Genomic DNA, 16452 nt, shown 5'->3' on the forward strand with positions numbered 1-16452 from the left:
TCATTTAAGTACTTCTATAGGAGACAAATTTGTAATAGAAATTTACCATAAATGTGTAACAATGAGGATCATTTGACTGTTGGAAGGAATGATCCAGGGAAGGGAAATCTATACATCTCTTGAAGCCTTCAAACTGAGACAAAATGTCTTCCTGGGATATATGCTTTGGTTACATACACACAACCTCTATGAACGTGGCCACTAGAGATAAACCCAGAGTGGCCTCACTAACAAAATTCAAGTCTGGAGCATGACACTTTCTGTGACTGGATGAGATATGGGGGAAAAATGATCACTTTTTTAAAAGTGGAAATGGTTCAAATTAAAACTACCTACCATAAGGTGATTATTTTAGTGGAGTTAGTTCCTTTTAGAAGCAATAGTTGTAAGCATACGTTAAAATGCCTATGTTTTCACCTCTGACCATCAAAGAGGTGTCACAATCAATAGATCTGCAAATGTAATTTGTATAAATGGAGATGTGCAGGTTGACAGCTCATCTATAATTTCACCCCAGCACTTTATTTTTCTATGTAGAATTTTACAGAACTTTATTTTGCATTTACCAGTATTGCTAATATTGGTTACAATGGACATTTCAGACTCTTTTGCTGAAAACGGTTATTTAAAACAAGCCCCATATGCTTTCACATTTTTCCAGCTCCAAAAAATGCTTAATATGAATTATCTACTTGCATTTAAAAAGGCAGTGCCAAATAGTCTCACACCCAAAGATTGGTTCTAGTTTTTAAAACTTTTCCAGAAACTTCATCTTAATAGAAATGGTTTTGTGAATTAAACATTTTCAGTGAAACATTTTAATCTAAAATTGACCTTTCACTTAGTTATATTATTTGTAAACCAAATCTTGCATCAATTTAGCAGTGCATGAAAACTAGGCAAGAAACCAACTAATAGGGTGGGAGAAAAAACTCTGAAACTGATCTATTTTCATTGTCCCACTGAGTGAAATACAAAATGTTAACAAACAGCTTAAAAGATGAAGAGCGTTTAGATTTTAAAAGCTGTTTCAGTTTCAGTGATCTAACCCATGATCAGTAACACCACAGGCAATTGCAGTGGAGTCATTTCCTTACAGCCTGTATGTTATATGCAATGCAACAATACCGAAAAGTCCTCCCAGAGAATGAGGATACCTTTATTTTCCCTGTCTGCTTCTTTTTTTCCCGGGATATATTTTGACCATTTTGAAAAACCATGCAGCTTGAGATAGTGACAGAGTTTTTGATTAGTCTTGAAAGTGTCTACTTCCAAAGATGATGGTTCCTAGCTGCAAGTCTCCTCAAACTCACTGTATGGAGATGAAGCTAAAGAAGTTTTAGACTCTCCATCACTGTTGCATTCCCTTCTTAAACCAGCACTGGAAGTATCCATCGTTGTCTTAGTAGAGAGAATTTCTTTGGTGTTGGTCCCTAAAGGCTGACAATCCAACAAACTCTGAAGATGTTTAATGTAACTTATTGCAGCTCTTAGGGTCTCCACTTTGCTGAGGCGCTTGTCAGCAAGCTCCTTGGGAAGATGGTCTCGGAGGCGTGCGTACCCCTCATTCACACAGCGCACCCTTTGCCTCTCTCTCTCATTCCTCTTTCGAATGAAGGCAGGCTCAAAAGAATAATCATAGACTCCTACATATCCAGGGAATGGCATGTAGGAAAATCTACCTGCATGGCTGCAATAGGCTTGGTCCCAATATGTTGGACTGAAATGGAAGGGAACGCCAAATGGTTCTCTTACTGGTAACCCATGTGGAGTTACATGGCTGCTACCCATGGCCAGAGCTCCAGAGAGTGACATTCTGTTCAGTAGTCCATCATCTTTGTTACTATCCATTTTCACTAGTGCAATATCAGTTCCCAGATTTGGCTTCCAAGCTTGTATTAATCCATGTGTGGAAGAAACAGTTGTATTGGTGTTTGTCTTCTGTCCCACAGCCTATTTCTATTTTTTTTTATTTTTTTTATTTTTTGTAGCTTAAACTTCTATCCAGATTTCAGTGCAAAACTAATGATCCATGAAGTCCACTGTATGCCTGAGAATCAGCTCTAAGTCTGGGTCTTTTATAGATGCAGAATGCCATCTAATTTATAGACAGGTCTTGAGGATCATCAATCCACACTTTTTTTTTTAAACCCAGCTTTTCCCTCTGATCTTCATATTTCAAAAGATAATAAGAGGGTTCCTGTATTCCTTTTCTCCTAGCTTGAAAGTGTGACCAGAGAATTAACACCAAACATAAAAAATCTTCTAGGCTCTAAACGCTTCTCATGTATTGTAATCCACGGCATCTTTTGATATAATTGTCTCCAAAAGATGGGTAATTTACGAAGTTTACAGGGATCTTCAAAGTATTGGCAGAACTCCTCCCTCTCAGGAACCAAGGATCTCCTGTCATCTGAAAAACTAGCCAAAGGCTTTTCCTCCTGAAATCCGAAATGCAAGTGCAGCCTTTGTTGTTTCTGCTGCTTGGGTCTAGCTGAAATGGCTCTCAATCAGTTTGCAAAACTTGCATGGTATCTTTCCAGCTTTCTTGAGATCATCCAAGGGAAGAGTGCTCTCTTGTGGTTGAAAGCATGTCAGATTGAAAAATAGGACGAGAAATCTGTGTTTTATAGGGGGGGGTTCTTCAGTTGCAAGGGGAGACCTTTTCAGGAAGTTAAGAGGAGAGCTAGTACAATGCACTGAAAATGCATTATTGCGAAACACACATACACACTTTTGCAATTACATGGTACTTGACTTGATGCTACCCTGTGTTATAGCCCCTGCTCTAGTTGGACAGCTGAGGATTCCTTTGATACTTGTGAGTTCTGTGCCTCCTCTGACTGCCAACAGGATGCTCTTACTGCCTGAGGGACAAATAAACCCTACCTCCCACTTTTCCATATGATGGCCTGTTCCAGGGATTTCTTCTGCAGTATCATGGGGGTTTTATCTTATCAATCAGTGTGTTCTATACGTACAAACTTTTTGGAGACATATGTCTAATTTACAGGATTTGCCCCATTTGCCAGGAATGAGCAAATTTGGTGAGGTGAGCACCCAGTGTAGTGAGCAGCAGTGTGGGACATAAAGTGAAAAGTTGAATGATTGTGTAGATACTGTCACAAATGTTCAGTGGCTCAAAGTGCAAGCTAGCATCCCGTACTCAGTGTCTTCATGATAAACTCTCCCAGAAGAGTAAGTTCCTAAGCAAATTTCTCAGAGTGGCGGCTGTTTATGTCATGGGTGAATTAAAAAAGGTCATAATGACATCAGCATGCCTTTAAAAAAAAGTGTGCTCTTGGATTTATTTTATATGCCTAACGTGCACTAAAAAATTATACTAGTCCTTTCTAGCCTCAAAGGGCATGCCTCCAGCCTCTGGCCATACTAGGGAACATTGCCCTCTTTATCTCATACCTGCTTTGTGAGTGGCAAATACTGAAAAAAATGTAATGTGGCCGCTATTTGGTATACACCCAGGGTGCACACAGTGCTGCATCTAGGCTCAGGTGTTCTCACTGGTGTACACCCAGAGCTACTCTAACAGTGGCTATGCTCCATTTTGAGAGGATTTGATGGAAACAAGTGTGCAGGGCATGCTTTGACTGCAGTGTTTCCTAGCATAATCGGAGAAGGTATAAGCATGCCCAAAATGTCAGAACACAGTGGGTCACAATGGACTACTCTACAATTAAAGTTTATGTAGCATTTATTATCATGAAAATAGGGAGAGGGTCTTCCTTGTATTTAGACCTCACTCTGTAGCTTTGCAACACTTTCACTACAGTGTTGTGCTAGACCAGGAAATGAAACTCTGTCTAGAAACAAGTGGGATGCTGACTCACCTGTTTTCATTGTCCAGCTCAAAAAAGTAAGCACCATAAGTAGAGAAGTAAATTCGATTTTTTTAAAGCTATGTGACTTTTTTTTTAATTGACTGTGGGCATAAGGAAATAAAAGAATGCCTTTCAGCTGTTAAAATTCTAGATGTTCTTTGAGTTCTCCAAAACCTTTCCTAATGCCTCACCATGTTCAAAGGCCAGAATTATATTTCAGTTCGGTAACAAATGCCTTTCTCAACTACCAGGCTTTTTTCCAATGTTTACTGTAAACGCAGCGCACCTGCAGTTTCCAGTGCAGGAATCCCACCTGTGTTAAAGGGATGCTCTGTTGCCCTAATGTAAATCTAGCTTCTTAATTCTTGAAAAAAAAAAAGAAAATTCTCACAAGAGAACACAAACATTGATTTGAAGGATTAGAAGAGCTGGTTTCATATCATGCAGAGTCAATAGGGCTGTGATTGAATTGCTTCAGCAACATGAGATAAATGAGACCGTACCACTCGGTTTTGTTGAATGCATTATTGTGTTGACAAGCTAATATAATTCTCCTAGAGTGCAAATATTCTTTGTACAGAGAGCCAGCACATGGTCTGTTCACCATGAATCCCATCTGAGCTCTATTTTGAGATTTTAAGTGGGACTACAGTGCTTTATGTCATGACCCCCTTTGCGCTGAGCAGATCCTAGTCATTTATCTACAAAAGCAGGTCCACTGAAATAAAATGAACAGGATTTGGCTCATCATAAAATAAGGTTAAAATTCATAAGAACTTTCATCTTAAATTCAAAATGTGATTAAGATCACAGGGGGATTGGATCCAAGAAAAAAATGCTCCTTCAGGGTCTTTCGTTTTGAACACTTTGATCTCCTTTCTTGAGTTCCCTCAAATTCCTCTTCTTGTTGCCTTCCCCCTACAAGAGGCTTTGCTCTCCTTACACAGTCCTTTTCAACCTGGCTAGAATTTTAGGATCTAATTTGGCTCTTGCCTTGTGTGAAACCAGGAGTTGCTCCATGGTAGTAATGTGGCTGTGAGAAGAGTGACTATCTCTCTTCATCAAGACCTCTTAGGCCCCTGGAAATAGGTCTCAATGTTTAGGGATCTTTTCTTAATCTGCCTCTACTTAAAGTCAATCTTTCCTTTCTTTTCCTCATGTCTTTGTGACAAGGTATTTAGCAGAATTCCCAGATTCATTGAAATTTGACAGGGCTGTGCTATGAGCTCTTCTGCTATGGCCGTGAAGATGGCCGTGAACTTGTGACCTCTGGGCTGTCAACTGTGCTCTTTAGCACCAGCCACCCCAGCCTCCTAAAATCAATCTTCTTAATTTGGAGACTTGCATTAGTATATTCCATAATTGTTCTGTCTTCCACAGTGTTGTGTGTCCATTCTTCTTTTCTTGTACTTCAGTGTTTCCTTTTAATTATCTATCTGCAACTATTAGAACATACTGCCTGCATAAATGAAAATAAAATATAAATTATTATTCCTTTCAGATACAACTTAGTCATGGTTTTAATTGTACATCACACACACAATGATTCGTACAAGCAAAATAATATAATCTTTATGGTGTGACAGCTACAAAAAAACTTGACAACACATATCATTACCTTTCTAACCTACTATCAATGCTATTCATACACTATACGGATGGGGCTAGTCTAAGCATTAGGCAAACTAGGTGGTCACCTAGTGTGCCAAAATTTGGGGGGGGCACCAAAATTATATGCAGAGCAAAATAACAGGAACATCATTCTAAATAACAGCCCTGGCTAGCTGTTATAACTGTGTTAGGGTTAATGAAAAGTGTGAAACAATCAATATATTTTGTTTTTGTTTTTATGGTTTTATTGTTCATTTCGAATATCAAATAAGTACATGTAAAAGTTCATTCTAGACTTCTTATTTTCCTCTATATTGGAAGTGGTGGGGGAACTGAGGTACACAGTTCGCATAGGGCGCCAATTACCCCTGGTCCGGCCCTGTATATGGAATAAGATATATTGACTAGTGTTATTCTTGTGTCAACCCTTGAATTACACAGTGGCAGATTCACAGCAATGACTTTCTTCTGACAAAGATTCTCTTTGGATCTTGTCGGGAATTAGCCTTATTGATGAAAATACTGGTGTAGAAATACAGGATCCAGTTAAATGCATACAATTCTACCTATCTATTCCCAGCTGATAACATAAAACTTTTTTTTTTACTTGCAATGCTAGAACACAGGAAGGAGAAGAAAATGATTAAGGAATAAACAAAATAAAAAATAAAAAAAATTATGCATATGGGAAACTTCTTAGTTTGTCTCTGTCATTGAAATGTATTATTATTGTGATGGTAATTTTTTTTTCTTTAAATGTGGAGTCTTTCCAGTTTAACAGCTAAAAAATAGGAGATGGCTCTAATCCATCTAGGTTCTTGTATTGTCTCCAAATAATGGAATAAGTGCAGTGGTCTTTGCATAACCCCTATCTCATGCAGTTCTATTTGTGATACTAAAAGCTATTAGTACTTCTACACACACATCTGTCTCCTATCCTTTCTTTCTGCTGGGACAATTCCACCAACTTTCCAACTGAAGGAAGGCTTCTTTCAGCACCCAGCAGCTGATGGAAGGTGCATATAGTAATTGTACCTTCGTAGGGTCTACTCCATATCCCACCAGCACAGCTGATGAATTGAAGCCATGTGGATTTGGTAGAAGCTACACGGAGTTGCCAGAGGCTGCAGAGGTGTATGCACATTTTTTGTTCCTTTTCAGAGGCAGTTGCTATCTGTTATAAACTTCTAGCAGAATCCTCCAGTACAGTTAAGGTCTAAGATTTCAGGACATTTCCAGTATCTAATGATAAAAGATAGCTCTGTGACTTGCTACAAAGCCAGCAGGTACTGTAGGGGGATGACAAGACACTAAGTTTCCAGTAAACACAGTGCACTTGTGCTATTAATTCACATTGGCAGCATATATTGCTACCTTTCCAACCTTCTGTCAATGCTATTCACACTGTTTATGCAATAAATTGGAATATAATAGTTTTCTTGCATAAACCTGGTAAAGGCTGTCATTACAGAAATCATGGCTTTGCTTTGGGAATAAATGCTCCTAAGGAGTTGTAGATGCTTGTGGTATTGGAGAATTTTCTTCTCCTTCATATATTACATCTCCTCAGGCATTCAGGGTGCAGACTGAAGTTACATTTGTTGTGTGATCTGCTCCCTGGAAGGGCTCTAGCTCCATGCCATAACACACGTGAATGGCTGCAGAGCACTTTAAAGTGACTGATCTCCTGACAAATTCACCTTCATCAAATGAGAGATCAGATGAAGGCACTCCGTTTTGGAGCACCTTAGGTAACTTGTGTTTCCCTAGAGTCAATCCATTGTGCAATTCAGCCCAGCCCCACCTCTGGGGCTGTCTCCAGGAAGGGAGAGGGAAGGGGAACTGAGTTGTGTGCTGGGGTTTGCCTGGCCTGAGCTGGAGGTGGGGGCGTGGATTGGATCCTCTGTGCCTTGCAGTGCCCACCCCCACCAGCCTGCTCACTCCCCCTCCCTTCTTGCAGACAGCACCAGAGTTGGGAGAGGGGGCAACGGTGGGGGAGAGGGTTGTCTACTCCACTGCAGGCAGGCTCCCTGGGCTCAATTCCCACCACCCCCCTCCTCACCCAACAGGTGAACATCTGTTATGTATTGGGCGGGTGGCTCTAGTCAAAACACCATGAGTTAGAGTGGGGGCCTGCACATCTACCATTTCCCCCAGTGTGCACCCCTCTACAGACACAAGTGATGCTTTTTCATTAAGTGACACTTATTACTGACTTGACTAGCTTTGATATGAATATATAATAGTGTAAATTGATATTTAAAGGTCATTTTTAAGAGGGGAAGTGATATGTTTCTATAACACAACTTATAGGGAGGGATAATGGGATAAGGAGAATTTTGTGTGATTTCCATACTGGTTCTAATACAGCTTCATTTCTGAAACAACCAAAAATTGTTATTCTCTGATTGCTTTAAGAGGTAGCTGTGGAGCTCGAGACTGATAGGGTCTGTGGATCAACCTACAAAGCAATGTTCACAAGGTTGGGGCACACGTGAGCATCTCTAACTGGGTGGAATGCATCATGCTGTCGTCTTGGGATGATCAACACCTTCTGCCTGAGTAGGGACATAATTTTCCACATTGTCTCAATGCTGTCACTACACATTGAGTGCCACGAGACTGTCATGTGTCACCCCATTGCACCAGAAAAGAGGGTGGCCATGGCCATCATGAAACTGGCCGCCCCCAGCAGCTTCCTCTGCTTCATTGGAAACCAGTTTGGCGTGGCTCCCTGCATGGCCAGCGTGGCTGGGTGAGGTACGCCAGCTGCAGGGCCAGGTGAAGTATGCTAGTAGCTGCAGGACATCATGGCAAACAAATTTATCTGACACCAAAACCCCAGGGAAGTTGTTGAAGGCTTCCAGGCCATGGGGTTCCCTAACTGCATGGGTGCATTGAATAGCCCACACATCTCAGTCCTATCCCTATCCCAGGAGAGCCAGTCATTCTTCAACAGGAAGGGGTTTGCCTCAGTGATCTTCCAAGCCGTGGTTGATCAGCAAGGATGCTTCACTAGCATTTATGCAAGTTGGGCAGGCAGCACTTGCAATGTGTGTCTTTTGAAATTTGTCACTGCCTGGGATGATGGAAAAAGGATTATATGAGCTCAGGCTCCCCAGTGCAGTGATCCAGGGTATTGCCATGACCCTGCTTTATCATGGCAGATGCAGTTTACTCTCTCCTGCCCTGCCTCACAAAGCCATATGGGGGACAAGTTACTGGTGCCCCCTTAGATCAGCAAGCAAATGGTGGTCGGGAGCTATTGTGCTGAATTACCTGGCTGCACACCTTCTAGCTGCTGCAGATGGAAAGGGTGCTCTGTAGGCCACCGATGGAGCAGTGCTGAATGCTAAAAAACATTCAGGAGTTACCATTTAGTGTTTCTAAAAATAAAATAAGAAAATTTGTTTCAACACTTCTGTCTGTCTCATAAGTACATTAGTACTGGGGGTGGGGGAAGGTGGTCAGGCTGCAGTGATGGTGGGGGGTCATGATTAGGTTCACAGAACTCCCCTTGTAGGGGGACAAAGGGTTTTCTCAAGGTTGTTGGCAGGAACGGTCTGGGTGCTTTTGCTGTGCGCACATACCTAGGCTTGATGGCTCCCTTCCCACCAGAGGACCCCCTGCATCATGTTAAAAGGCTGGTCATTTGTTTGCTGTAGGGGGCTGAGGATCGGGAGTGAGGGGCACCAGCATGGCTGGGGGGGCACGGCCATGCGGGTTGGGAGTGAGGGGCACCGGCAGCTGAAGTTCAGGAGTGAGGGCTGTTGGGGGGAAGGGGACTGCAGGTTGGAAATGAGGGGCACCAGCAAGGGGTTGCAGGTCAGGAGTGAGAGGCACTGGTGGGGGGGGAGGTCAGGCGGCTGAAGGTTGGGAGTGAGGAGCACTGGCAGGGCTGGGGGTGCAGGGAGATGCAGGTCAGGAGTGAGAGACCCCAGAAGGGCTGTGGGGGGCATGGGGATGTGTGTCAGGAGTGAGGGCCCTAGGAGCTGGTACCACATGGGGGCTGCAGGGCCATGGAGGGGTGCACCTGTACCCCTCCCCGTGCTGTCTCTTGGCAGGATGCAACCCCCACTTGGTGCCCAAGTGCGAGGGAGGCCAGGTCTAGCTGAGGGGCTGCACATTCTTTGTGATGGGTCATGGTCCCAGCTGGCCCATCACACAACAAAGACCCACTGTCTCTTTTCTGCAGGCCTCCAGGGGCCCAGATGCTGCTAACCAGACCCATGCTGGGGGGCGGGAGAGTAGGAGAGCCACACACAGGGGCTGTCTCGACTTGGACTCCATGCACTCTCCTCCGTCCTTCCCTCCCTCCTGCCAGCAGTTCAGCACTGCTGTGTGGCTGCCAGACACAGGGGCTCTTTCAGCATAAACCACCCAGTCCCCTGTGTGGGGATTGGGACCCCCTGTGAGTTGATGTAGGGAGAGCACCACAACACGCCAATATGTGCGGGAAGTGTTCCCAGTATGTGTGAAGACCCAACCAATATGCACAGGGAGATTTTTGTGTGCATATTATAATGCTGTGCACCATTCGAGTAAAGTAAGTGGGTTTACACATGAAATAAAGTTTACTTGATGACATAGTAAACTTAAAAATAAGGTAAGAATAAAGATAGGAATGAAAAGAATAAAAACAAAATAAATATAAAAATGTTTAAACATGTAGGTAAAAAAAAGAAAAATATGTGTAAAAAATAATGAAAATAATGAAATGACAATTATCCAAAGTAATGAAGCAGCACAACTTTCAGTGATCTGTACATATCAGGGTGCTGTGAGTTTTAGGCATCCCATGCTGTAATTTAGTATGAAGAGATCGGGGGGTGGGTTGCTATGCAGTAACCCCTGCAGTAATTTGCTGTGAATAGTGCACTGAGGATTTTTTCAGATTTCTGACTGGTCACATGTACACAGTGATGGAAAAAAATTAAAATCCACCATTTCAATTTAGGGGGCATAAAATGAAACCCTGAGGACTAAACCCCCATCACTTGTACAAGTGCTCTAAGTGTTAGATGCATCTCTGCTGAGAAAGGGAAATGACCAGATGAACATGTAGCATTATGCATTTAAAAAAAAAAAGGATTGTGCACAATTATAAATCACTCACTTAAATGTTTTCCGGTCCTTGGGAGGTTTTTTTCTTTGTAATTTGGCCAGCCAGGGCTTACCCTGTTGAGCATTTCAGATCTACTCATTTATATGAAGACTTAGACAGAGATACTGTCTGTTCAAGAAAATGGAAAATATAGGTAAAGTGGATAACATTATTCTTTTGGCCCTGAATAGGCATGCATATTTATGCAAAGCAATAAACTCAAGAACTTATTACTCTGGACTTTGCTTTAGGTGTGCCATTTGAGCATCCACCTGGGATCACAGCATGTTGAGTGGAGTGGAACAGCCCTCACTGGCAGGGGCCCAGGGAGATCAGCCTGCCAGCCTGATGCTGCTCTCCCTGGCTCAAAGTGATGCAGAGGGGCTGGCTGGGGCACGAGGATGCTTCAGTACAGGGCAGTGTCTGAATGTGTACTGCTACAGAGTGAAAAACTCCACAGCATGATAGTACTTGTATTTTAAATTACTTTATTTCGGCCTAAGAGGGGTACACATGTAGATGCACAGCATTTATTGTGCAGCTAATTTGTCTACCATGCAGTAAACATCTCGTATAGATACACCCAATGACATTGAGACTCTTTCCCTTATTTAAAAGAAACAGACCAGTTTATAGGGGCCAGCAATAATTTTGCAGTGGGGGGATCTGCTTTAATGGAGCTTAGGTCTGAGCATAGGCTGCTTCCAATGTGACCCGTGCTGTTACTGCTGCTGGAGCCAGAACTGCAGTCACCACTCCTCTGTCTGCCCCCCTCTCACTCCAAAAGCTGCTGCTTCTCGTCCCTGCCACCCAACTGTCAAAGCCCCTCAGCTCTGCAAGCTGGATAAAATGGCTCTGTGGCCCAGATGTGGCTTGAGGGCCATAGGATGCTGACCCCTGGTTTATAAGGAGTGACTATTCCAGACTATCAGAGCACTTTAGATTCAGCAAAAGATCAAAAGGTGGGAGTGCAGACGACAAAATACCCTCAAGTCCCTTCCTGCACAGACATCAAGCACTTTTGAAACTTTAATAACACCTCATTTAAGAGTCAGGCATGATCAGGTTACGAAAATGTATAACCACATTTTAGAGAATATCTAACTTAACCAGAGAACCAAGAAAACTTTTGGATTGACTTGAGCAGCACCTATGATTAATATACATGTGTTGTAAATGTTTGTGAGCCATTTGCATACATCAAAGAGTTCTAATATATGTACAGCCTGAGCCATGGTTTTTATGTGTGGTGTTCGAACTATCTGAAGTATAACATGTCTCAATGGTGTAATTAGGAAATAAGAGCCTATGATATTGGAGGTGAAACACAAAATTATTTTGCTACCTAACAGTAGTGTTTTTATTAATTATAATGGAGATCAAATAACAGGCAACTATGATTTACAGGACTATAATTCTGGAAAATTATTTTGCAATACACAAAAGTGTGCTAAGCTCCTTATAGTATAGATGAGAGAGACGCTTCCTTCCCAAGAATCACAATAACACTACAGAGCCACATTTTAATCACAAAAACCCCCAATATGAAAGTTTTGCTTTGTAATGTAAAAAAGTGATGCATTGTTGTATTTAAAAAAAACAAACAAACCCCCAAAAGTACTGTTGGGAACAACCTTGTACTGGCAGTGGAATGGACTAGACTGGGGTTTCCAAACTGTGGTACATGGTCTCGGGGGGGGGGAGGTACGTAAAAGAAAGTGTAATGGCAGATTTAATTTTCATTATAATAATAATAATTGCCATTTAAGGGGTTAAAACAGGGGTAGGCAAAATGCGGCCCGGGGGCCGGATGTGGCCCACCAGACCATTCTATCTGGCCTGCGGAGCCCCTAAAAATTTTAGAAAATTAATATTTATCTGCCCCTGGCTGCCTATCATGCGGCCATCGATGGCTTGCTAAAACTCAGTAAGTGGCCCTCCACCCAAAATAATTGCCCGCCCCTGGGTTAAAATATACAATGTAAGAGGTAAAATCTGAAGGGGAATGTGGTGAGCTGGTAAATCTGGAAGTAGGTACTCAGTAAGCAAATTTGGGAACTTGTGGTCTAGACAATGTTATCATTCTTTTCCATCTCAAACATCTATGATTTCAGCCCAAGCTTTTATTTCACATTTTTGTGTACCAGGTTTGGAGTTAGGGAGAAATTAAGTATTTCAACTCAACTACATTTCTACTCTACAATATTTTGGACTACAGTTTCTTATCTCCATTTTTGGAGAAAAGGGAATATAATTTTCCCTCAGCTAAAAGATTATGGAGAAGGATAGGAAAGTGAGAAGAATTTTCAAGGTAGGTATGCAACAGAATAACTGCTGGGTCTCAAAGAAACAGCATGGATAAAACTTGGAGTAGAAACTAAAACACCCTAGATGTTTTAATGAAATTTTTCTTACTATTTTTAGAAAGGAAGATATTTAAAATAGTCATCAGAATAAGCTTTAAGAAAACAAGAGAATCTTACATTTTTTATAAGAAATATTACAGTACATATGAGATCTTAACCTTCAAAATCTTTAAGTTTGTGCAGACATTGTTCTTTGGGTAAATGTGATTTCTTAGACTAACTAACTAGTTGGAAAAATTGTTCTTTGCAAGCTTTTGGGTACAAACACCTTTCTTCAGGCAGGGGGAGGGAGAGTCTGCAGTTTTGTGTTCTCCTGGATGTGATAGAAACTGGTATGCAAAAATACAGATCTGTGAAAATGCAAATGTGTGGCAGTGAGGATCAGAGGGGGTGGGAAATAACAGGTGTGAGACAGGTAGGTGGGGGGGAGAGGGGAAATGGTGACCCAGTGACAGAATGTAGCTGGTAAAATATAGAGAGGTCACCTGGGGTTATCAGACGGTAGGCAGGTTATAATGTGCCATAAGTTTACGCAGTAATTTTGATAATTTTAGTCTCTTTAAATAAAAATAACAACTATTGTAAACCCAACTTCATCCGCATTTTTTTCTGAATATATTGTTCAGAAAAGTAGGGAAATGAGAAGTTGGCATCAGTTTGTTGTCTGTTTTGGAAGTTGCCTTAAGACAAAAGCAGGGACAAACTTTACATATGGTGTGAGAAATGTGCACAGACAAATTAAAATTCATCCAGTCAAAAGTTCTCCCAACCCTTATGTCTTACTGGACTAGCATAGTTAAGGTATACCAGTTTCTTTAGTCAGTGGGTATATGGGTGGATCTGGGATTTTGAAAAGGGGGGTGCAGACGGTGAGGTGCATCATCACACATAAAACAACATATTTTGCTGTGGTTAAAAATAAACTAGAAGCTATACTAACGTGCTAGGGGGCTAGGGCTGTATTATTCAGTTTAAGATTGAAACAAAAACAAATATAACGTCATTGGAATGAGTCAAAAACAATCTGCAGGGCTGTGAAATAGGCAGTTCATGACCAGGAGCAGCTTACAGACAGCAGAATTACAGAACAAGGTATATAGTTTGATTGGTGGAGCATGGAGCATTAAAAAGGAGAGGGTCATTCACACTGGTGGAATGAAGGTCTAAGAAGGGATGGGTTAGATTATAAGAAGCCATGAAGTCAAGTGACTCCCTCAGCGCTGCCTGGCTAGAAAAGCTGCTGCCACTGCCAGGCAGTTGGTTTTAAACTTCGGGTGGAGCAGGAATCAAAGGGGGGTCCAAGTGCACCAGTACACCCCCCTGGATCTGCTCCTGTGACTGCACATAGAAGAGCACCATGCTTTGTGTCCTGTCCAGCCGCCTTTGACTCCCCAGCCTGAATGACCCCATACCCATTAACCACTAGTTCACTTGAGGGGGGCACCCTCTGACCATGAGTCCAGAGCAGGGTTTGAACTTGTCCCATAAGAGTTAAATGCCTTAACCCCTCTGACACTGCTCTCTGTTAAAATATAGCCTGAATGCATATTGAAGTAAAGGAAGAGTCAGGTTTAAAGGAAACTTTTGCAAATGTGAGGAAAAATATTAAAGGAATATGGAAGTGGGAAGGAATATTTGAGACATCGGTGGTCGGTCATTAAGTTGAGGTGACATGATTGGTGCATGAAATAAATCTAGTAGCTAAATTTGTTGATAAAGCTAGCATGTCAGGTGTAGTAACATGTTACTGGAAAATAGCAAATGTACTATTAGCAGCAGGATGTGAACAGAGCAAGTACAGGATAGGAACTTTGAATTCAGTCCTATGCAAGCCTTAAGAACAAGGCTGAACAAGATGCAGCCCATGGAGCTGTCTCATCCAGCCAGCAGGGCTCCTTGTGGGTCTGGAAATTTGACAGCAGGGGGAGTGGTGACAGTATTAATTCCCACAGCTCCTGGAAGGGCAGCCCTCTCCATGGACTGCCACTTTGATGGGGTGGAGAGGCTTGTGTGTACTGATGACCCTAAGAGCAACACTGTCTGGAGTCTTGCACACCTGGTAGCGTCACCCATGGCAGTAAGGTCAAAGGTGAGGTATCGGACAAAGAGCAATCCAGCATAACATAAAGACCTCAATGGTGGAGCAGGTGCATGAAGAAGGCATACTTCTCAATGGTTGCAAAGGAGGATGAAGGCTGCGGTGCAAGAGTAACCCCAGTCATCTTGGATCTTCTTGCTGCTGGATACATGTTTCTCTTCCACTGAGATTTGTGCAGTTGCCAATCTGCAATGGCCTCTTCATGTAAAGCAAGTTACATGCAGGCTTCTCCCACTTCCTTTACTTGACCTGTGGGAGTGATCATCCTCAACTGTGAGAGGCTGGTGCCACAGCTGATGATAACAATGGATTGGCAGCAATTAACACTGCCACTTCTCATCCTGCTGCCAAACTTCCAGGTCCAAGAGGAGCTCTGTGAGCCTGATCACACGGCCTTGAAGCCTTGCCCAGTGCCACTCATCTGGCCCCTCTGCAGGGCTGGAAGCAGTGGTCGCCCCTGCTCGAGAACCATTTCAGAGGGGGAGAATCATTCAAGACAGGGCCGGGACGGGAAAGTGGGATAAAACTCTGTGTGTGTGTCCACAGGTGTGCACACGTGTGGTAGGGTTGCCAACTCTGACTGAATCGATTCCAGATTTCTTTTTCCAACATGACATAATGCCATTAATTGTACTGCTCAACCCATTCACAATATCAGTCTCCCGGATTGCTTTCAATAGTCATCAGTGGCCGGGAGCCTACCATAATCGGCAGTCCAGGAGGGCTGGCAACCCTAGTGCATGGGCATCGCACACGCTTACATCATGTCAGACTGAGCTGAAAAAAGGACAAGTCCCGGAGCTCACTGCTTGCATTGTACATTCGTCATTGCAGGGAGGACTGTGGCCCTGCAAGGCGCCACATGGTCTGGCAACCCCATGTTGCTACATGCCCTGTACACATATGGGGTGGGGGCAACCCAGGCCACGGCTGCCAATGGCATGCCAAGTGGGGCAAGTTGGTCCCACACAACTCCGGGCTGCACTGTGACCGTGGTGCCTTGCATCGGGGGGCCGGGCCAGGAGAGGCTTCCCGGCAGGGCCCCTTGGTGGGACGCGGGTGCATTGCAAATGTACCCAGGGCTTCCCATCACACCAGGCTCTTTGGGTAGGCGCAGCATTGTTTATTAGACCAGCTAAATAGCTGGAGAAATGGGTCTTTGCAAGCTGTGGGGTCCAGGTATGACACAAGGCATGCATTCAAGTGGGACCGGTGCCTCCACCCGGCTGTGCGGGGGCTCCCGGCACAGGATTTGCCGCAGGAAGCCTTCAAGGCCAAGGGCAGGCGCTGGAACGGCGGCGGCGGCGGGGGGAGCGCCACTCTAGGAAGAGCGGCGGGGGGCGGCGCCGTGGCGGGAACAGCCGGGGGCGGGCGGCGCTTCCTGGACACGGAACAAAGCGGAAGCGGCGCGCGGGGCCTGGGGCTGTGCGAGCT

At 43.5% G+C, this 16452-nt stretch overlaps 1 protein-coding gene and 1 long non-coding RNA gene across 2 annotated transcripts in view; both read right to left on the minus strand.

Moving 5' to 3' along the window:
* Window positions 1-8789, minus strand: part of LOC109296093 — a 19968-nt gene extending 11179 nt beyond the window's left edge. The window contains exons 1-2 of the long non-coding RNA XR_002096889.1: window positions 8285-8789; window positions 6375-6383 (exon numbers count right to left, since the gene is read on the minus strand). This is a non-coding gene — a long non-coding RNA (uncharacterized LOC109296093). The remainder of the gene's footprint in view (window positions 1-6374; window positions 6384-8284) is intronic.
* Window positions 280-2649, minus strand: ASCL4 (achaete-scute family bHLH transcription factor 4). Its single transcript, XM_019515325.1, has one exon. The coding sequence runs from the start codon at window positions 1849-1851 to the stop codon at window positions 1288-1290; it is 564 nt and encodes a 187-aa protein (XP_019370870.1). The 5' UTR covers window positions 1852-2649; the 3' UTR covers window positions 280-1287.
* Window positions 8790-16452: the final 7663 nt, after the last annotated feature.

This window comes from Gavialis gangeticus, unplaced genomic scaffold (assembly GCF_001723915.1).
Source record: "Gavialis gangeticus isolate Ggan-Ray unplaced genomic scaffold, GavGan_comp1, whole genome shotgun sequence".
Classification (NCBI taxonomy): domain Eukaryota; kingdom Metazoa; phylum Chordata; order Crocodylia; family Gavialidae; genus Gavialis; species Gavialis gangeticus.

Bases quoted from the DNA above. Each gene is read 5' to 3' on its own strand.
- ASCL4 (XM_019515325.1), bottom strand. From the start codon at position 1,851: ATGGATAGTAACAAAGATGATGGACTACTGAACAGAATGTCACTCTCT.